The 21,626-nt window shown below is 46.5% G+C and overlaps 2 protein-coding genes across 3 annotated transcripts in view; one reads left to right on the top strand and one right to left on the bottom strand.

Moving 5' to 3' along the window:
• Nucleotides 1-4,577, bottom strand: part of LOC147748200 (uncharacterized) — a 236,375-nt gene extending 231,798 nt beyond the window's left edge. Inside the window, exon 1 of the mRNA XM_086936395.1 lies at nucleotides 4,237-4,577. The gene's annotated coding sequence lies outside the window, so the exon portion shown is untranslated. The remainder of the gene's footprint in view (nucleotides 1-4,236) is intronic.
• Nucleotides 4,578-4,673: 96 nt separating this feature from the next.
• RAVER1 (ribonucleoprotein, PTB binding 1) overlaps nucleotides 4,674-21,626 on the top strand; it is a 264,889-nt gene continuing 247,936 nt past the window's right edge. Inside the window, exon 1 of one of the 2 annotated variants that reach the window (XM_086959113.1) lies at nucleotides 4,674-4,933. In XM_086959113.1, coding sequence (XP_086815239.1) covers nucleotides 4,727-4,933 — 207 coding nt within the window. In that variant the 5' untranslated portion in view covers nucleotides 4,674-4,726. The remainder of the gene's footprint in view (nucleotides 4,934-21,626) is intronic. The other variant, XM_086959114.1, reaches the window with a different exon arrangement.

Genomic DNA, 21,626 nt, shown 5'->3' with positions numbered 1-21,626 from the left:
CCATCAAATGGGCAATAGAAACCTTGTGGTACTATTTGGAAGGAAGAGAATTCACTCTCTTCGCAGACCATGCACCACTAGAGTGGTTAGCTAGGAATAAAGGACACAACGAGAGTATTGAGATGGTTCCTATCCCTGCAGCCTTACAGATTTCATACTCGCCATAGAAAAGGGCGAGAACAAGGGAATGCAGACTATTTATCACGATATCCACAAGAAGCACAAACCCCTAGAAGAAAGACAGCAAGGGAAAGGGGATGTGAGAAAGTACCTGAGCGGAGCGAGTTTCCATCTCGTTATTCGAGACCACAAGTCCCAGATTCCTCTATTCTATCTTCACAGGAACGCAGTAGAAACAATCCGGAAGCTCCGCCTCCGCGACCTGGAAATGGAACGGGGGGACCAATAAGAGAAGAACAGAACAACCGTGAAGGGGAGGAAGAACGCGGAAGAGAGACCACGAGGGAGTACGAAGACGCGGGACCCGACTGGAAGAGAGAAGACGCGGGACCCGACTGGAGGAGAGAAGACGCGGGACCCGACCTGAGGAAAGGAGATGACGCTGGACCCGACTGGAAGAGAGAAGACGCGGGACCCGACTGGAGGAGAGAAGACGCGGGACCCGACCTGTGGAAAGGAGAAAACGCGGGACCCGATACCAAGAAGAATTGGCCATCCGACAATCTCGAGGAAGAAGAAGAAGCCTGATCCGAAGACTGGTGGTGTCCGGAGGTGGCTGGGGAGCGGCCGTGACTCAGGAGAGTTACGGCGGAGCCAGGTTAGTGTCAGAGTCTTGGGAGAAATTGGGAGAGGGTGGGAGAAGAGTGGGAAATCAAGGCAGTTACGTGTAACACAGGGTTGTGAAATTCAGGATAACTCTTTTGTGACTACACATGCTTACTGTTGGTTTGAATGCATGTGGACACCGTTTACCCTTGAGCACAGACGTTACCGTTCATAAGGGAAGATTCAAGGCAATTAGCTATACCTATATTTCCTCCTTTATTTTCTATCTTTACCCTGGGCTCATCTTGCCTTATAGTAATTCTGGGCTGTTGGAACTATTCTTGAGGCACTGTAAACCGCTAGTGCACCACGGTGAGGTGATGTGGACTACAACCTTGAAATAGCATCAACTTATTCTGACGGCTCCTTTGTCTTTCTTTATCCCCCTATGAGCCTCCGGGGTGAACATCACGGACAAGGACATCTAGACGGAAGAAACACACCCCTATCATCAGATCATTCCAGCTCACGGGACACATCGGATGAAGAAGAAAAGCAACCGCTAACTATAACTCAACAACCTTATTTCTTCTACTTTTGTTAATAAACCTTCTTTTCAACCTATACTTAAGCCTCCACGCCTGTTTATCAAGCCTGCCCTCCCACAGTTGCACTTATCTGTTCTTTGTTTATGTTTCATTAGGCACCAGTTTCTACAGAAGTCAGAGAGGGCCGCAGATTTTAGCAGCTCTTCTACAGTGGAAACGCAAGAACGGTGTTGTCTCTCTTTTTTATTTTATCTACTTCCCCCCTTCCCTTGAGCTTCTGGTTCTTAGTGCACTGTTTTAAAACTAGTGTGCTGGAACAAGCAGTTTCAGGGTGGGGTCAGACTGTCTTCAACCTCCATCAGAACTGAACAGAAACTCAGGTGAGCTGGGCTTTGACAATTTATCTATCGCACTCACACTATCTATCGCATCACCACAGCATCACTCAGCACCACCACAGCATCACTCAGGGGCACCACAACATCACTATGGGCTACCACAGCATCACTCGTCGCCGCAACAGCATCACTCGTCGCCGCCACAACATCACTCGTCGCCACCACAACATCACTCGTCGCCACCACAACATCACTCAGCTCCACCACAACATCACTCAGCGCCACCACAGCATAAATCTGTGCAACCATTCAACAACAACTGGTTCAAATATGTTCTCTCAATGTTTCAAGCTTTATTACACATGTCACAAAAAGATGTTAATATTTCACTTCTGTTCTTGGGTTTTCATCACAATAAAATACACTGAACATAATCTTCACAAAAGTTATTTACAAAAGTTTAAGCTATTGCCATTATAAATTACAATAACTTTTATTTAAGTATTAATTATAAAAAATACATAAAAGCCATTGTTAAATGTAATATCAATACATCTAAGGCACGTAATTACAACACATATTGGATTACAAATACTATAGGTGTCACATGTGCGAAAGTTAAAACTATTGGCATTGTAAATGACAAAGCTATTAATTTTGCTATTTTCAAAACCAACACATAAATAAAAAATGTGACATTTACAATACTAATAGCTCAAACTTTCCTAATGCGAGACCTATTGCATTGCAAATGCAAATGCAGAGAATGGGCTTGGAGGGCACTGTGCTTAGATGGTTTGCCTCCTTCCTCTCAGATAGAACCCAAATGATCAAAATAGAGAACAGTCTTTCATCTCCTGTGGCGGTAGGTCAAGGTGTTCCGCAAGGCTCTATACTTGCGCCCACTTAGTTCATTCTCTATTTAGAACCACTGGGAAATCTCCTAAGTAAATCCGGGATCCACTATCATCTCTATTCAGACGACACTCAAATCTACCTCAAGGTTGCCTCCACTCACGACCTCTCCATCCTAAGCTCTACTCTCGACTCCATTCAAAACTGGATGTCAACTCATCAACTGATTTTGAATCCCGCCAAAACTGAATTCCTCCTCCTCACTTTCTCCTCCCCCGGTTCAATCATGGATGGATCAGATGAATCTACTTAACAATAAACCCATCATTGTCGACAGCGCAAAATCTCTTGGTGTCATACTCGACAAAAAACTCAATCTAATCTCCCACATCAATTCCATTGCAAAGTCTGCTCGATACCAATTGCGCCTTCTTTGGGGAATTTGTCGCTTTTTCCTGGAGCAGGACCTTAAAACCCTGGTGCAATCGCTGGTCCTCTCCAGACTGGACTACTGCAATTCTCTTCTTACTGGCCTCCCCAAATCCCACTTGTCCCCCCTTAGATCTGTTCTCCATTCAGCAGCTCGTTTTATTTATGGGGCCAAAAGAAACGACCACATCACACCGATGTTATCCACCCTCCGCTGGCTTCCCATCGAGGCTAGAGCTATCTACAAGACTGCCTGTATTACCCACAAAGCCTTGCACTCCTCCTCTCCTCACTACCTGGCGAACAAGCTGAAACTCTCTGGAGGCTCTAGACCTTCACGTAATCCAGAAAATCTACTGCTTGAACCTCCCACTTTCAAGAAGGAAAGAACGATGGCCCAATCCTTTTCAGGCTGAGAATATGGAACACACTTCCGCCTCAGCTCCGGACCACCACTCCTCCCAGGTCTTCAAAACGGACCTCAAAGTTCTCCTCCGCCAAAGACACCTCCTAAAGTAATTCACTCCCTCTCTATTATCTGAAGGAAGACCTCCCATCACTGAAAACTACTCCTTATGACTATGGAAGTGCCTTCCCAGTGTGTTCTGGTAGTTTGAGTGTTTACCATTTATTGCAGTATTATCCTTGTACCTGTGTATGGTACCCTTTTGTAACTTGCACACGTCACTTTGCTCTTGTTTTGCTACCTCTCACATTTTGTTTGCTGTTGATACTTACACAAGTGCCACCATTGCCTACGTAACATTTGTTCTTGTGCCTCTGTGTCTAGCATATACTGCAGTATTATACCTCTAATTGTACTTTGTTTTCTCTTGTAACCTGCACACTTGTCACTCTTTCCCCCTGCATTGCACTGTTTGCTACCTCATGTATTTTGTTTGCTCACAATTGTCACTTTTAACTCATGTAACTTATCGTCTGCTGTTGTAATTTTGTTCATTTGTAATGTTCTGTTCCTATTGTGAAGCGCTCTGACGCCTTCGGGTAAAGTCTGCGCTATATAAAAACGCATAAATAAATAAATAAATATAATTGTCTGTGTTACTGATATCCATGTAGGTTGCTTCAGTGTTGTCAAATAAGATCAATAGTCCTGCGATGTCACTTTCTGTGATGCCACTTCTTGCAATGCACTATGCAATTAGAGGGGCCTCACATTTTCCGTTTCGCCCGGGGCCTCAGAAGTCCTAGCACCGGCCCTGACTGCTAAGCGAGCGAGAGCACTATGGATATCACATTTGCAGGTGGTGCCAGTCCTACCCATGTCATTTCTTTGTCAAAATCAATCAGATTAACCGCGCAAATAAAATAAAAGTTACCTTTCGCAAAGGAATCTCCAACATTTGCATCCAGTGCCACGCTGTTCTGATCAATGTTTATTTTTTATCCCAGAGTTTTTTTTTCCTTAATGGGTTTAATCGATAAAGTGCAGTCCGGTAAAAAAAAAAAAATAATTGTAGTCTGTAACACGATAGTCGGATTTAAAAAAAAACGTTTTGGTGCACTGCTATAAGAATTTACCGTGATAAGTAAAGAAGCGTTTGTTGTGAGGATTACAAGTTTATGTAACCGCGTTGTAATGGTACGCACCTAAATTAGACGCACCTAAATCAATCCCCCCGTTCGCCGTGCTGCTCTTTTAACTGCTCTTGCCGAGAGCGGAACTGATGGGCATGGCATGGAGTAGAAAAGAGCGTGCCTGACCTGACGTAGGAGGGTTGAAAGGGGCAAGCAGCCAATGTCTGCGAGCTGGGAGGAGTCCCGACAAGAGCCGAAGAGCAGGGGACACACAATTCAACGGCGGTAAACATGGCGGATCCCGGAACGGAGCAGGTCACCAGGGCTCGCCGGCGCTGGGGGCAGGAGCCCGCCGAGCTGGAGCGGCGTCAGCGAGAGGAGGAGCTGCCCCCATTGAGCCCCCAGGAGCGACAGAGCCGTCTACAGCGCACCCGAAGAGAGTTCTATAACCGCAGGAAAGTGCTCGTTCGGGGCCTGCCAGGGGACACTGGCAACCAGGTGAGAGGAGCGGGCAAAGCCTTCGGGCTGGAGAAGTGAGTTACGAAGCACGAATAAAGTTGAACATTACCCCGAGGGGTAATAGGAAAGGAGGGGTGGGCTAGGCCTGTCCACTGTAGTTCTGTCTTTACTCCCGATAACTTCTGTTTCCAGGTACGTAGAGTAGTGATACCAAGTTTTAGGCACTGAGTTTATGGGGTAGAAGTAGAGTCGGGCGGGGGGGGGGGGGGGGGAGTCATTGGCGATATGTATCACAAGGGCTCCTTATGCCCTGGATGCCTAAGGCGCACATTGAAAGCTGGATGCAGAGTGGACATGACCATTCCGACAGGAAAGGGACAACTATCCATGGCATTGGTTGGAAGACCGTACTTGGTGGGTGCTACGGGCGTTGCAGGTTACAGAAAAGGGAATCACACAGTGCAGGGGATATAAAGATGGCGATATATGGATTTTGAGGCTCAGGGAAGCCCTAGAGAATTGTTGACGACTCGAGGTACCACCTTATATTGGCGGAAACCATGGAGTGCGGCATTTGAGAGTACGCAAGAGCACATGACAAGGTAGGAAAAATTCACTGCTAGGAGATTGAGAGAAGCCATGACAGAAGAAGTTGGGGGGGGGGGGTTCTTGAGAAAGGGCGCTGCAGATGGGAGAGGGAGGGTGGTGCAGGGAGTGGATCAATGGGGTCAAGGTGGGCACTTCAGGGTAGGCAATAGATGATGGGGCACCTTTGCGAGCAAATTATTAGGGGAACTACTATGTGAGGCGGTGATGACAGGAATGTTGTCTAAGGGTAATGAGGCAAAGTATGTCAGAGGGTTCAGATGAGTTGAGGGGAGATGGGTGTGCTGCAGGAAGTGGGAACGGATGAGTGAGAATGCCACTGCTGGGGATGACAGAAGGCTGGAGGGGATCATTATGAGAGGAGAAGGGGCGAAGTATTGTAGGTCCTTCATTGAAGTAAATAGTTGGTGTATTGTCAAAGTTGGGAGCCACGTTGGAGTGCGAGGATGGCACACTAAGAGTCGGTCGCCACATCACAGTGAAAACCCATGATAAGGGGGTGCTACCTAGTACTTAACCCCTTCCATGCAGCCGCGATTCCCCTGGTGTGCTGTAAACACGAACAGGGGCGGGCCGTGACGAACCCCAGCCGTCATCAGCACACGAGCACCGTAGTGCATGACGGCTGGGGTTCGTCATCAGCATGGAAGGGGTTAAAGGATACGTTCGAAGGGCTCGGTTACAACTATTGTGTTGTGATTTGCAGTTGTGACTTTGTCGGGCTGTCTTGACTTTGTTGGGGATTTGTTCTTTGGGTGTGAGGCTAGTGTCCAGGGTAAATCTAACCTGCTACATTTAGGGTGAAAGTTGTGGTTCGAATCCTTCAGTGTTCATGTCATTGAGGCAGGTTCCGTCTAGTTGCTTATTGTTCTTGGCAAGCAATAGCAATTCTGTTTTGGATGTTTTAACTTCAGGTACATGCTGTATATCATCATCTGGATAATGTCCTGCCAATGTAAGTAAATGCTTTCTTGTATACATTAAAATTCCTACGATAAGGGGGATACTGCAAAAATGTTTTAAACTGTGCATAACAATAGATAACCTTGGAATGCATCATGTCCTTGCTGTGTTACACAGGTAAAAGTATTTTTCAAAAATATTTGCAAATTATTGAGTTTATTTGTAAAGTACAGCACAGAGGATGACTGGAAGAGGCGTTTGGTGGTATATGGACTGATTCTGGATCTCGGGTATTTTGGTCCTGTTGCCCTGGTGGCCCTGTAGATGATTATTAGACTTGTGAAAGGAATCCTTTAGTGAATGTGTTGCCAGTGCAGGGTTCTAATTGCTGCTGCTGAAGAAGAATACTAACCTAGCTGCCGCGTTCTGGACTACATGTAACCTTTTCAGAACAGTCTTCTTAGCTCCTGCATACAGGCTGTTGCAGTAATCCAGACGGCACAGGATCAATGCTACAGCGACTGCTGTCCTAGCGTTCACAGGAAGTAGATTGAGGAATTTTCTCAGGATCTTTATCGTGTGGAAACACAAACCTGCCACAGCAAGAGCTTACTTGTGGAAAGACAGTGTGAGATCGAACTTGATTCCTAAATTTGTCACAGTATCTACTGCGTTCGGAGGTGGAGCCTTATTTGGCAGCCATCACTGTTTAGGCATCACAAGATTAGATTTTCCAAACGGCATAATTTCCGTTTTTTGGCTGTTACATTTGAGATGGTTGAGTTTCATCCAGTCCATAACTGCAGTTGATTTCTCTTCCGCTGATGTAGAATTTTTATCGAGGGTAATCATTAACGGTGTATCATCCGTGTATGAAATGGATTAGATGTCGACGGTGTCAAAGTAAGCAGCGGTGTTATATATATTAGATTGAATAAAGTTGGGCTCAGGGATGCGCCCAGTTGGACTCCTGATCACAGCTGTTTTTCTGTGGATTTGTAGATTCCCATGTCTTACTATATTACATCTGTTTTCCCAAAAAGATGATAGCCAGCGCCTTTTTGGTGATGCCCCTATTTGCAAGCCTATCTCTCAGAATATCATGAGAGACCGTGTCAAATGCGGCCGATAGGTCCAGCAGAACCAGTACCGCATCCATGCCCTGATCTAGGGCAAACGATAGGGTTTCAGTTGTATGGAGCCGCACAGATTCTGTTGAGTTGCCAGGTCTAAAACCCGATTGTTTAGGGTGTAATCATTAAGTTGTGGATTAGCCACTTTCTCTGCTATTTTACTCAGTCCTGGTAGCTTCGATATAGGTCTGAGATGGAGAGTGGTGGGTTCAGGAATTTTCTTTTTTTTATAGAGGTTTTACAGCTGCCATCTTCCAGTTGTCCGGTACTCTCGGTAGCTTAAAGGAGGAGTTAATTATGTGATTTGATGGTCAGGTTTATAATGTCCACCAGGGCATGCAAGATTTGTGGGGGGCAGGGACCGTAGGGTGAACCTGACTTGCAAGAGAGAATAGCTTGCCTGAACTGTTCAAGACTGATTGCCTTGAAGCAGGTAAGTTCCATTCTAGTTCCTGAGGTTTGTGCTTCACTAAACAAGGGGATTTTTTCCATGAAATCTTTCTTTAGGTCTACAATTTTGTATTAAAAGAATTTGGAAATTTGGTCACATACTCCCTGTGATGGCGGAATTTCTTGTTCTAAAATGTTTGTATCCGTATAAGAATTCATGATATTAAAAATGCTTTTCTGATTTGTAACTGCCTGATTGATTTAGAATAGTCTAGTCTGGATATTTGTATTGCGCAACATATCACATCCCGAGGGAGTCTCATGGCGCATGCGGACAGTCCTAGAAAGAAGTGGATGATCCTGGAAATGGAATTTTAACTGAAGAGCCATGTTTTCAATTTTTTGCGGAAACTCATGAGTTCAGTAGTTGTACGTATGTTTAGGGTGAGTTTGTTCCATAGGGATGGTGCCATAAAGGAAAAGGCACGTCCGCCGTTTCTAACAGTTAAAACTCTGAGCGGCATAAGCTGTGACTTAGAACTTGATCTCAGTTGTCGACCAGGCTGGTACCATGTCATTTTTTGATTCCAATATTTTGGTCCTGGGCCGTACATGTGTTTATGAACCAAACACATGGTTTTAAAAATGGCTCTTTTTTTAACAGGGAGCCAGTGTAAGCTTTTTAGGGATGGCAGAGAGGGGGATGGTCTGGGTAAATCCAGAATCAGACGAGCAGCTGTATTTTGTACAACTTGCAGTTTCCTAGTATGGCACTCATTTATGGCAAGGAGGAGAGACTTACCATAGTCTAGCCTATTTACTATAAGGCCCTGAACCAAGGTTCTGCGTGCTTCTGTTGGTATCCATTTGAAGACCTTACGTAGACTTCGCATGATTCCGAGCCTTAAGGCACGCCTCTTGTGACAGGCCGAGTACTGGCCAGGGTCTCGTCTATTTGCAGTGTAGTTGTTCGATTTGACAAATTTCTGATAAACCATTTTAAAACCTGCCCTTTGACACCACACTCCCACAGTCTTCTGATCAAGATCTGGTGGGAGATGGTGTCAAAGGCAGCCGACTGATCCAAAAGCACCAGAATGCAGGATTGACGTTTGTCAAGAGCAAGTCTGATGTTGTCGGCAACCTTGATCAGGGCTGTTTCCGTGCTATGGGCAGCGCGGAAACCCGACTGTGAGGAATCGAGTAGGTTGTTCTTCTCAAGATAGTTTACCAGTTGTTCATTTACAAATGCCTCCAATACTTTCCCTGAATAGGGCAGCAGGGAGATGGGGCGGTAATTTAAGAAAGTGTTTGCATCAGCATCGGTTTTTTTAATATGGGTTTAACTCTTGCAAATTTTAGGAAATTCCCTGACAGAAGCGGATGTGCTTAAGAGGCAGGAAAAAGGGTCTACTAACACTGGGGCAAGAATGGCAAATATTTTTGAGGTTAACTGATCACTGGGGGAGCCTGATTTGATTTTGCATCCTAATAGCATAGTTTTTTCGGTATCCAACAGATCGAAAGTGGACCAGCTCGGGGATGAATCTTTTGTATTTACAGCTTGATTCGCATGTAGCTCCTGTTCCAGGTATTGGAGGGATGTATTCTCTGTTTCAAAGGAATATTTTTATGATTTTGTCGTCTAGAAACGTAGAAAGATCTTCCGTCCATTCATTTGTTTTTGGTGTTTCTTGCGGACTTTTAAAGGAAGTGAATTCTTTTAGGATGTGATGGAGCATCCTTAGACTAATTCTCGGCTTTGTTTATTCGTTCAGCTATGTGTGTTCTTTTCGCTGTTTTTATTTCCCTCATATATTTAGTATGTAGGGTTTGATAGATTTTACGATTATTAGGGTCTTTATTTTTTCGCCAGGTTTTTTCGGCATTCCTTGTTAAGGTTTTGAGATGTTTTAATTGGTCAGTAAACCAAGGCGAAATTTTCTCCCTACAGTACACCTTTCGAAAAGGGGCTATCTTGTCCAGTGCCTTGTAGACAGCGGACTCCAGATGCATAGCTCCAAGATTGACATTTTCCTCTAAATATTTTTGGTCTGTCGCAAAATTCTCAGAAAAGGCAGCTAAAGTTATTTTTTATATGTTTCTACATGATTTTTGATTTTTTAGGATTTCTGGTCTGTGGCTGCTTATGAAAAATTTCACAAGAAAGTGGTCAGTCCATAATAGTGGAGTAGGAGTGGTTAGCGAGATATTAGGAGATCAAGCGTATGACCAGCTTGATGGGTAGGGCCAGTAATCTTTTGTGTCCAATTGAGGGTGTTCATAGCAGAGATTAATCTTTCTGTATCGGTGTTAGACGGATCGTCAGGGTGATAGTTAAAATCACCTAATAGTAAAAAATAGTCTGCTGTCCGTGCGTGAGGGGCTATGGTTTCTATTAGTATGTTGGCAAAGTCTCCTTTATTCCCAGGGGGACGGTATAATAATGCCCCTTTCCATATTTCTTCTTTTCCTAGCCTATTCACTTTGAAAATTATGATTTCGGAATCATTTACCACAAGGCTTTCTATGATTTGAACATTCATATTCTCCTTAGCTGCTATGAGTACTCCACCACCTTTTCCCCCTGTTCTATCACGTCTAATTATAGAATACTGCTGGGGAAAGGCTGTATGAAGATCAGGGATGGCGTGCTCGTGTAGCCATGTTTCAGATATAAAACATAGATCTGGTTCTTCAAAGTTAAGGAGACTCCATATCTCTAGAGCAGGGGTACTCATAGTACGGCCCGCGGGCCAGTGGAGGCCCGGCAAGCCTTCCCTGGCGGCCCGCGGACCTTCCAGACATCGTACCCGAGCTTTTTTTTAATTTTTTTTAGAGTGTCTGCAAACAGAGCGCGACTCAGATTCTGCTGCTCTGTGGGGGCCGGGCGATTCTCACTATAGTCAGGGTGGAGCTGCAGGGGCGCTGAGAGGTGAACAAAACCTCATTAACATGCCAATGGTCGTTTAAAAAGCTGTCAAGTGCTTTTGGGTGCGGCTGTGTTTGGAGATTGTGCCCAGTAAAGAAATGTTCTCAAATCGCTGCACTTCTTCGCAGGAGGGCAGCAGCACTTTGAAGCTGAACAGCATAGGAGACACGCCGTTTCCAAGACTGTTTTTAGGACTAAATGAAGCGAGGCTTTTTCATTTGCGTCTGCTTGGGTAGTTGGTGTTTACTTTGCAAGCGCCGGAACGCCTCAGCGACTTGCTTATTGATTTGATGCACCTTATTCCGTGTCAACGCGCAGGTTTTGGAGTCTCTCTGGGGTCACTGAGCGAACGAGTGGCAGTGGTGCCCGCCAGTCATGGCAGCAAATGGTGATGGCTCACAGAGGTTCCCGCCTCGAGGGGCACAGGGGGCGGCGGTCCGTGGCACAGGCTGATGCTTACAGCACAGGTACAGAGACTCCTGTATCGCACGCTGTGATCACCAGGTGCGCTGCCAAGAACCTCATCGGCTCTACCCTGTGCTGGGAGCACCAGTGACAGAGCAGACTCTCTTTAGAGGTCCAGCCCTTCATCGCTGGTGCACAGTGACAGAGGTGACGGGGTCCAACAATGTCTGGGAACACCAGGGGCGTTGCGGAGTGTCCTGTGCTGCCCGCCTCTGCGTGCTCCAGGGACAGAGCCGAGGCTCTTGCCGCGCCCTGCCCTCTTCGTGAGTTTCACTGGTTTTAGGGACGCAGCGCCCGGTTTTGGGCAGCCGTGGCTCTCAAAGAGTCCGTCAGCTCAGGGGTACGGCCCGGTAGTGAAGACAGGTGGTGGACGAGCCATAAGGCCTCCAGACACGATGCCGAGCCTCTCCGAGCGTCCTGGTGTCTGCACCAGAGGTCTGGGGGTAGCGACATAGGGTCGGGCAGTGCCTGGGGTTTGGGACGCTAGAGCGCGAGAGAGGGAGAGCGAGGGAGGGTGGGAGAGCGAAGGAGAGCGAGAGGGAGCGAGGGAGGGAGGGCGAGCAAGCAAGGGAGGGAGAGCAAGGGAGGGAGAGCAAGGGAGGGAGAGCGAGGGAGGGAGGGAGAGCAATGAGCGAAGGAGAGCAAAAGGGAGGGAGGGAGAGCGAGGGAGGGAGAGCAAGTGAGGGAGCGAGAGGGAGCGAGGGAGGGAGAGGGAGCGCGAGGGAGGGAGAGCAAGGGAGGGAGAGCGAGGGAGGGAGAGCAAGTGAGGGAGCAAAGGAGAGGGAGCGAGGGAGAGGGAGCGCGAGGGAGGGAGAGCAAGCGAGGGAGAGCGAGAGAGGGAGCGAGGGAGAGCGAGGAGCAAGGAAGAGCGAGGGAGGGAGAGCAAGTGAGGGAGCAAAGGAGAGCGAGAGGGAGCGAGAGAAGGAGCGAGAGGGAGCGAGGGAGAGCGAGGAGCGAGGGAGAGCGAGGGAGGGAGGGAAAGCGAGAGAGGGAGCGAGGGAGAGCGAGGAGCAAGGAAGAGCGAGGGAGGGAGAGCGAGGGAGGGAGGGAGAGCAAAGGAGGGAGAGTGAGGGAGGGAGAGAGAGAGAGCGAGGGAGACAGAGCGAGGGAGACAGAAGGAGGGAGACAGAAGGAGGGAGAGGGAGACCTCAGAGAGAGGGAGACCTCAGAGGGAAGGAGACAGAGGGAGGAGACCTCAGAGTGAGGGAGAGGGAAGGAGAGAGAGGGAGACCTCAAAGAGGGAGAGCTCAGAGTGAGGGGGAGAGAAGGAGAGGAGAGAGAGGGAGAACTCAGAGTGAGGGAGAGGGAAGGAGAGAGAGGGAGACCTCAGAATGAGGGAGACCTCAACGTGAGGGAGAGGGAAGGAGAGAGAGGGAGGCAGAGGGAAGGAGAGAGAGGGAGGCAGAGGGAATGAGGGAGAGGGAAGGAGAGAGAGGGAGACAGAGGGAAGGAGGGAGAGGGAAATAGAGTGAGGGAGAATGTAACAGAGAGAGAGGGAGACAGAGGGAATGAGGGAGAGGGAAGGAGAGAGAGGGAGACAGAGGGAAGGAGAGAGAGGGAGACAGAGGGAAGGAGAGAGAGGGATAGGGGAGAAAAGGAAATAGAGTGAGGGAGAGGGAAATAGAGTGAGGGAGAGGGAAACAGAGAGAGGCAGACAGGGAGAGAGAGAGAGAGAGTGAGACAGTCAGGGTGAGTGAGACAGATGAAGAGAGGGAGGGAGACAGTCAGAGTGAATGAGACAGAGGGAGAGAGGGAGTGAGAGAGTCAGAGTGAGTGAGACAGAGGGAGACAGAGGGAGAGAGGGAGGGAGGGAGGGAGGGAGGGAGAGAGAGGGAGGGAGGGAGAGCGAGAGAGAGTTGTGTGTATGCTGGGTCTGGTGGCTCAGTGGACGAAGGCGTCCACTGCAGGGACCTGTGATCAACCTCATGGTCACAGGTTTTCTTTGCTCTAGCCCCGCCCCCTTCCCCACTGACCCCGCCCCCACCGATGCGGCCCTCGGACACAAACCACACTGTAAATTTGGCCCCCGAGAGAAAGTTTGTGAGTACCCATGCTCTAGAGCATGTCTTGGGATGGATCTGGCATTAAAATATATAGCTGTGTATTTTCCCTGTGGGGGGCTAGTGAGTTTAGTTTGGGCATCACCTGTCTTGATGCAGGCACAGGGGCCCTTCCGAAGATCGGTTAGTAGTTTTTCTGATACTTTGGAAGGGGAGCGGTTTAAATCTAACAAATGTTTTCGTGCATACCTGATGTGAGGTGGAGTAGTTGTAGAAACATCTAGTGGAATCGCCACTAGTATCCCAAACGCACAAGTTGTGCGTTTGGGATACTAGTGGTGATTCCACTAGATGTTGTTTCTTCAATCAGGCTGGCTGCCTTCCAACCAAACAGCACACACACTTTTGTGAAATAGTTTAGCACTAGAGTAATTTAGTATACATTACTGGAGTACGCAGGCAATTACTTCATTGTGGAGTAGTTGTAGCCATTCTCAGTGATAGGGGTACAGTAGAACGACCGGATTGGACAGAGGATAGTGGCAAGGCAGCTGGCGGCGTTCTGGCGCGGACAGGCGAAGACAGGCGAAGACAGGCTTGCCTTTGGCGCGCCGCTGCGCGCGCCCGCACCTCCCTCGATGTTAAATAGGGAGAGGAGGCCAGATTGACTAGTGCGATACCTTTGCTTCCGTCTGGGTAAGTGGAAGTGAGTGTGCTGCCAGAGTGACCTTCTTTTCTATTTTAATTTGCTGGTGGTATAGTCTATGTGCTGCTTTAAAAGGTAGAAGTTCTTCTGATTTGTAGCTGTTTCTCCATATTCTTTCCAATAGTTTACATTGGCATTGTAACTCTTTTAGACGAGAGGTGAACTAGGGAGCAGAATTTATTTTTGTGGTACTTTTCCTAGGAGAGGCGAATGGAGCCAGAGCATTAGCTAAAGAAGTCATCCAATCATTAAAAAGCTTATCAATCGAGGGCTTACCAGCTTCTGCCATGGCCTGTAACTCGTTGTTAGTAAGCAAGGTATTCCATTTGCGTCTCAATGTGAGTCCGGATTGCCTGGGACTTTTGTACTGTTTGAGCAGTATTATAGCTGATCAGCCGTTGTTCTTATAGAATGATGTTTTTTTTTTTAATGTTTTTTTTTAGTACGTTTTTATGGTCTGGCTTGACAGAGCAGTAGTTGCCAGGCAATTATTTGAGCATCGCTAGAGGGACTTTGGCTCCACCCACATTTTGGGAGCCAGGCGTAATGATTTGATTGGCTAGAATATGTACTCCAACAAAAACGAGCATTTGCAATGCAATAGGTCTCACATTTGAGCTATTAGCATTATAAATGTCAATGCTTTTTATTTACGTGTCGTTTTTTAAAGAGATAAATGAAAGGCATTTCATTTACAATACCAATAGATTAGACTCTTGCAAACACGAGATCTATTGCATTGCAAATGCGTGCTATTAAAAAAAGCATTAGGAGAGTGTGTTTTGCCTTCAATAGCAGGCAGGACAAAGCTATTTGAGAAAATAGTGCTAGGAGGCTGTAATTAAAGCCTACCGAGCAACAATACTAGTAACTGGGTGTTGCCATGGAAGGTTACAAAATGAGATAAGGAGGGACTACTAAGCCTTTTGACCAATAAACAACCACAGTGGACAATGAAGCAAGCCCATTAAAGATGTGGGCAGTGCTTGCCCTCCACACAGCTGTGAATTTTGTTTATCCAGCTGCCTGAGCTTGAACTTTCAGGGACTCGGACATGACATTGTAATGCTATTAAAAATGTCTTGGATTACTAGAAAATGTTTTTTTCTCTCTGGCGGCAGCATAGATTGGAGGATGGGCAGTCATTAATAGTTGTTTAAGTCTGGTTTGACAGGGCAACTGTCACTTGACCTCTTAACGTACACCAATATTATTCTACATTTCTTTTCTTCCATACAAATGCATATCCTATCCCATGCTCTGTACTGGTAACGCTTCACATTGCCATACAACATTCATTTAAAGCTAGACCTATTGCCATTGCTAGTGCTTGTTACAAGTGAACTTGCGACTTTAAGGTTCTGGTCCAGTATTTTGTCAAGGTCATGCTCGTACTTTACCAAGCCTTCCAAAGACACGATTTTTAAAATGTGTAAATTTCTCAATGCAAGAGTTTGTTCAGAGTGTAAAGCAGAAGTTTGTTGTTTCTGTAATGGTAAATAGTTTTAACTTTTTAAATGTTGAAGTAAGTACTTCTAATGTAGGTCAAAGAGCTTGATACAGATACAGATTGTGTTGTAATGATAGTATGCAATAATTGCATAATCTACATTTTTGTTGTCAGATTTTTTTTTCTTCAAGGAATCAAAGAGCTATATCATTGGGATAAATGTCAGTTTTCTTCTGACTTTTTCTAAGATACAATCATTCTATGGTTGTTTTATTATTTTATTTATATATATATATATATATATATATATCGATTCTAGAGTGCCATGAGTGTGTAACTGGTCACATTGTGCAGGTCTCTTGCTTTAGTTGAAACACGTAGTCTCCTTTTTTGTCATCATGCAGTTTGATAAGGACTTTGTTGGTGCAGTGTCATTCGGTTGTGCTATGAGTCATTTTTGTATGAATGTTAGGGGGTAATGATATGTAAGTTGATTGATTGTCTTTTGAAAATTCATTTTTTTGTGGTGTTTATTTGTCATGGAGCAGTCACATAAATAGTTAAGTTTGTGATGTGTATTGTCTTGATTACTGGAATATTCGCTTCCAGGCGAAATGTAGAATTTGGTGTTGAGGAATGTAGGTTAAAAAGCAGTTGTGCATTATTTTTTTATGTAGAGGGTATCATGTTCTTGTAACCTGTGTGTGTGCGTTTTTTTTATTTTTCTTTGAGTATTCTAGATGCATATTTCAGTGTTTGCAAGAGTTCGTCATTCAGAGCAGTTATTGTTGACCTGATTGCTTTTTCTCCGTATACTTGAGCAAACTTTTTACTGATATTGATGTGGTGCGTCTTGGTGATTAACTCTGGTAGATGATTCAGCCCTGCCTGATATGTTGGTGCCCAGTGTGAAACCTAGGTATTTGTTTGTTTTTACATCTTTGGGTTGTTGTCCTAGCTTCCAGTTAAACGTTTTTCCCTTCAATAGTTTCGTTTCAACAATGTTGATTGTTAGACCACCTTTTCGTTAGTCTAATTGGAAGTAGTGTGGTTTTAAAAACGTTTTTTTTTTGCTTAGGCTAGTTGGCTGATGTGGTAGGTGCCTGGTATGGTTTTTTAGGTCTCGTAGCGAAAATTCAGCGCTGTGTCTCGCTAGAGATCTATTGTTGCCGACTGTGCTTCCCAGGAGACCGTGCCGGCCGCGCGCATCGCCTTGGAGGCGAGTTGAAACTGGAACGCGCGCTGTCTCCTGGGAAGCTCAAGCACCACACACGCATGCGCATACACACACACACACGCGCACACACACACAAGTGCACTGAGGCCCCCCTCCCCCGCCGTCATCGTCGCACACATACATACACACACACACGAGCATACACACACACAAGTGCACCAAGCCCCCCCAGCCTTTTGGAACTTACCTGGCCAATGTCGGGGACTCTGCTCTCAGCACGCGGCGCCCAACCTCCTGCTGGCACGGCCCCGGGGCTCTACACCGCTCACAGGAGCCCCGGGCCGCGAGACGCATCGACTCCGCCTGCCTCCTCTTCCAGTCTGGACGTGGCCCCGCCCCCGTCACAGGCGACCGTGCCTGACTTCCGGGGCGGCCGCGGCGGGCTTCCGGGGGCATTTAGGATGCTGCTGCTTTAAATTTGCCCTGCACCAAGCTTGCTCAGGTTTTCACCACTAAGTAACGGCCGGCTTGAAGTCCTCAACACCAGCAGAGCCGGCAGGGATTGCGACATGGCCGAAGTGGGGTGGTGAGCCACCAGGCGCCTCGCTAAGGTAAGGGAGACCTTCTTCTGTATTTAGGAGCCGACACAGTGAGCCTGTCCCTCCCAGTTGAGGGTCCCTGTTTAGGCCACCCCCCTTTCCTATGTCCTCTACATTCCATGCCCGAGCTAAAATAATTTGAGTTCCTGGGCCAGTGAGGAGGATAAAAAACAGCCATGGGAGAGGAGTGTGCGGCTGATGCAATTAAGGGGAGCAGGTGCTCCATTTACGGGTACCACGTCGCTCAATCAAAAAGCTAAAAGGCACGCTGCGTAATCAGCGTACCATCACCTGCACCCCCAATCTCACTTCTTCACCCGTCAACAAAGTATGTACTATGTGGGCTACTGCCTGATTGCAGTACGAAGAGAAAAGACATCCTCACACAGAGGTAATGCACCAGCTAGCAGTATGGAGTCAATGTCCCTGGTGTCCCCAATTACTTCGAACAATAGTGTCATCTATTACTGTGCCTTCAAATACAAGTATTCCCGCTGACAACACTGAGGCAGTTAATCTCCCTCGGTTGATGCTAGAGAAGGGGGTGCATGATGCATCGAGTACTTTGTTAAAACCCACACTAGTCTGTGACCAGTCAGGACAAGAGGTAACTAGTTTTTGTGTGAAATCACAGACTGAGAGCAATTCAAGCACTACATTGGTTCAAGTGCCATGGCAAGGTGTTGCTCCATCCGATCTGAGTCTTTATACAATGCACCAGTTCCAGCACCTGCCTACCACCATTTGACCCAAGGAACTCATTGCTCTTCAACTACAGCATAAGGAGTCAGAAACCTGGTGGTAACTATGGATTCCGACCTATCATTGAGACCACAAAGAGCACCTTCTGCACACTGAAAACACTGCAATGCATCTTCCCATACCTTGGATACCAGCAAAAGTTCTAATCTATACTCACACTCTTGATCTCCAAGCTCAACGATATCAAAATCCTATACCTTGGCACCTAACCTCCATCATATGACAACTACTATTAATACCAAACACTGCTGCAAGGCTCTATCCACAATTCAACCCACAGAACGCATGACCCCAGTCCTGTAAGCACTCTACTGGCTACCTATAGCTAGATGAGCAATATTTAAGGCACTTTGCCTCATCTACAGAGCCTTCTGAGGAAAGCCACAACTATCCCTACAAGTTAGATTCGAGAAATACAAGTAAAATAGGACAATGTGCTCCAGACTTGCATCACTGTTCAGACACACAGAAGGCGATGGGAGGATGCTTGCAATAAGTCTAACCATTGGCAATTGCTCAGGGTAGCATTCCACCCCATTGTTCTTTTGACCACTATGCCATCTCAGTTTGGACCCAGACATATGCAAATCAGTCTCGACCCTATTCCAATAGGAACAGTCCAGGCTGAACTGCCGGGCCAGGTCCTCTCAGAACCGCAACCCAAGACCTATTTTACCCTGATTGGGTCTCTTCAGTCTGGGTAGCTTGGTTCCAGAGGCACAGTAAGCAAGGCACCCACATTTGGGCACATCCTTCGTGACTGCCAATGATTAGACTTACTGCAAGCATCCTTCCATCACCTTTTGTGTGTTTGTTGCACCGCAGATCATCATGCCACTTTATTATAATAAATCCAAAGGAGGCACCGCTTTCTCAGTACAAGCCGCCAAACGCTGGCACTAACTACCAGCCGGGATTCAAAGAATCCAGGAGTTCTTACAGAGCAGAAAGAGAGGTGAACACACTGCTGTTTCCAATATAACTACACGATCCCATAAACTAGAGCTAGAACATGAATCGCTCCTTCAAGTACAACGAACAGTCCACAAATGCAACAGCCCAGCCAGCACACTCTCTTCATGTTAACAAACATGCTATTAACTCCCTATATCCAGATAAATTATGAAAGGATGACATGTCTAGCGTTGGTATGATATAGTAATGTGAATTCATACTCACTCTTCCTGATCCTCACTAATACTATTAGTATAATACTATAACATTCAGCATTCGTGTAGCCGATAGAAGTTGAAACAGGCTGCATAATTACCCTGTACCACTGCCCCACATAAGACAGCACCACTACAGGTCATTTCTATCACCCTGTACTGTACCAGTCCACAGCAACAAACGCACGCATCGTAATTTAAAACAAGCATTTGCAATGCAATAGGTCTCGCAGCATTAAATTTTGAGTTACTGGCATTGTCTCTGACAATGCTTTGCATAACTTTTTTGTTAATTTACAATTGGTATATAAACATTGTTTATGAGTGGTTAGCTGTTGCTAACGGACACCCTCACAGACCTAGAGCACTGCACGGCTCATATACTCGAATTTGCACTGAAATCGGAAGGCTGCAATGCTGATTGAATGCATAGGGCCCAGGGCCCATGCACTCCTGATGTGCAGTTGAGGCCTACATTACAGAGGGCCCCACCAATTGTAAATTAAAAAAAAAAAGTTATGCAAAGCATTGTCAGACAATGCCAGTAACTCAAACTTTAATGCTGCGAGACCTATTGCATTGCAAATGCTTGTTTTTTATGTTTAAAGACCTTTATTGTACAGAATGCATTATACACAGCATATAGCTTACAACCCCTGGGGGCCAGCCGCGTAGAACAATAACCGTATAAAATATTGCCAAGTTAACACAGCCGTTCAGCCGACAACCCTGGGGTCCGGCGGCGCAATGTCTTAGAAATACGCATATATAATGTATCACACACCTTAATAAGTAGGCAGGCCTGTAAGGTTTTATCAGTTTTTGTAGTATAACAATAATGCCTTGGCATCTTCACCATATGGTTAGCAGTCCGTGCCTAGGTGTAAGTATGGCAGGTGGTTGTATCAGTAAGTCTCTCGTGGGGGAGGGGGGCATAGAAATTGAAGAGCAGTCCCTTGCGATACCGCAAGTGCGTTAGCAGATATGTGTCGGTATAGCTCGCTGTGTCAAGAATGAGAGGCACGTGTTGGCGGCAGCGTCCGGCAGGACTGCCATGGCCATGGCTGTTAATTTTAGTGATCTTGTGCATGTGGCGCCCCTCATTAGCGGTGGTGCAAGCGCGATGGCCGGTATCATAAAACACAACCGGGATCGATCTGTCCGTCCCTGGGCAGTACACGTATCAGCCATTCCCCTCAGGCCGTGCGTTTATGGTGTCGTGGTTTGTTGGTGCAAAGAAGGGGGGGGGGGGTGATATGACGGCCGGAATACGGTGTCTAGTCACTTGCGCAACACGTACAATGTCTTTGTTAACAAAAAAATGAGAAGCCTGGTCGGTGAACAGGACCAGCATATGTGTAAATACGTGAACCATAACAAGGGTGTATGTGAAGAGGAGGACAATGAATGGGTAGACGCATCTACGTGCTTGAGAGAGAGGAAGGTAGCGTTGCAGTGTCAGTGAAGGTCCGGTGGCTGGGAACTGGGATGGATCATGGTAGTAACTTGTGCGCGCGGGGGGGGGGGCTATAACAGGGGCGCGTTGATAACGTCTTCAGAGTGCAGTCAGTGCGGTGGTCACGTTCAGGACGCATGGCGAGAACCTGACGTGTGGAAGAGGAGATAGGGCAAAGGGCGCTTCACCGTAGGCAGCAGGCCAAAGGTGCCTGGTATGATTAACTTAAATCCATGTATTTTTCTGAAGTTAGATATGTCTGAAATGTAAAGGGAGACCAGAAGAGATGGCAGTACACACCCTTGTTTTACTACATCTTCTTTGAACATTTTGAGTGGTTTCTGTTGCTGTCTGAGATGTCTCCCTGTGCATAGCAATTAGATAGATAATCCGGTATCTGTCAATTAAGATACCATTTGTTTTCTTTTAGCAATTGTATGCTGTAAAAATAAACAAATGCTACTGCAATTAGAGGGGCAGTCTAGCTGTTGTAAGTGCAATAAGGCGTGAGCACATCTTCTTATGCCATATCTAATTAGTGGAACTAGAAACATTTTAGAATATGCCAGATAATACCTGCAGAAGAAGGTGAAATGGAGAAATCTCTGGGTGGACAACTGCAGAAGAAGGTGAAATGGAGAAATCTCTGGGTGGACACATCACATGGGCAGTTTAATACATTGCTGGGTTCATATTGACGCAAAAGGAAATCCAGGTGCCACCTCACATTGCCGAGCCTAAATGTAGTTAAGAGGAATATATCCCAGGTAGCTTCAACCTATGTCTGATACAGCTCCATGTTAGGTTTGTTTAAAGATGCACATACTCCCTTACAGAAATCCTAACGAGCTCACCTTCCCATTTAACCAGACATTTTCTGGTTTCAAATACATTTTTAACCAAGGCTAGCTTAGCCTTGAACATAACCGAGGGGGGTAGTAAAGTTGTGGGCTGCGAAGGTTAGACATTGCATGCTTAATATAT

The sequence above is a fragment of the Lissotriton vulgaris genome, chromosome 1_1 (assembly GCF_964263255.1).
Source record: "Lissotriton vulgaris chromosome 1_1, aLisVul1.2, whole genome shotgun sequence".
Lineage (NCBI taxonomy): Eukaryota > Metazoa > Chordata > Amphibia > Caudata > Salamandridae > Lissotriton > Lissotriton vulgaris.
Note: the sequence above shows the minus strand (reverse complement) of the source record. Positions and strands in the feature narration are given on the sequence as shown.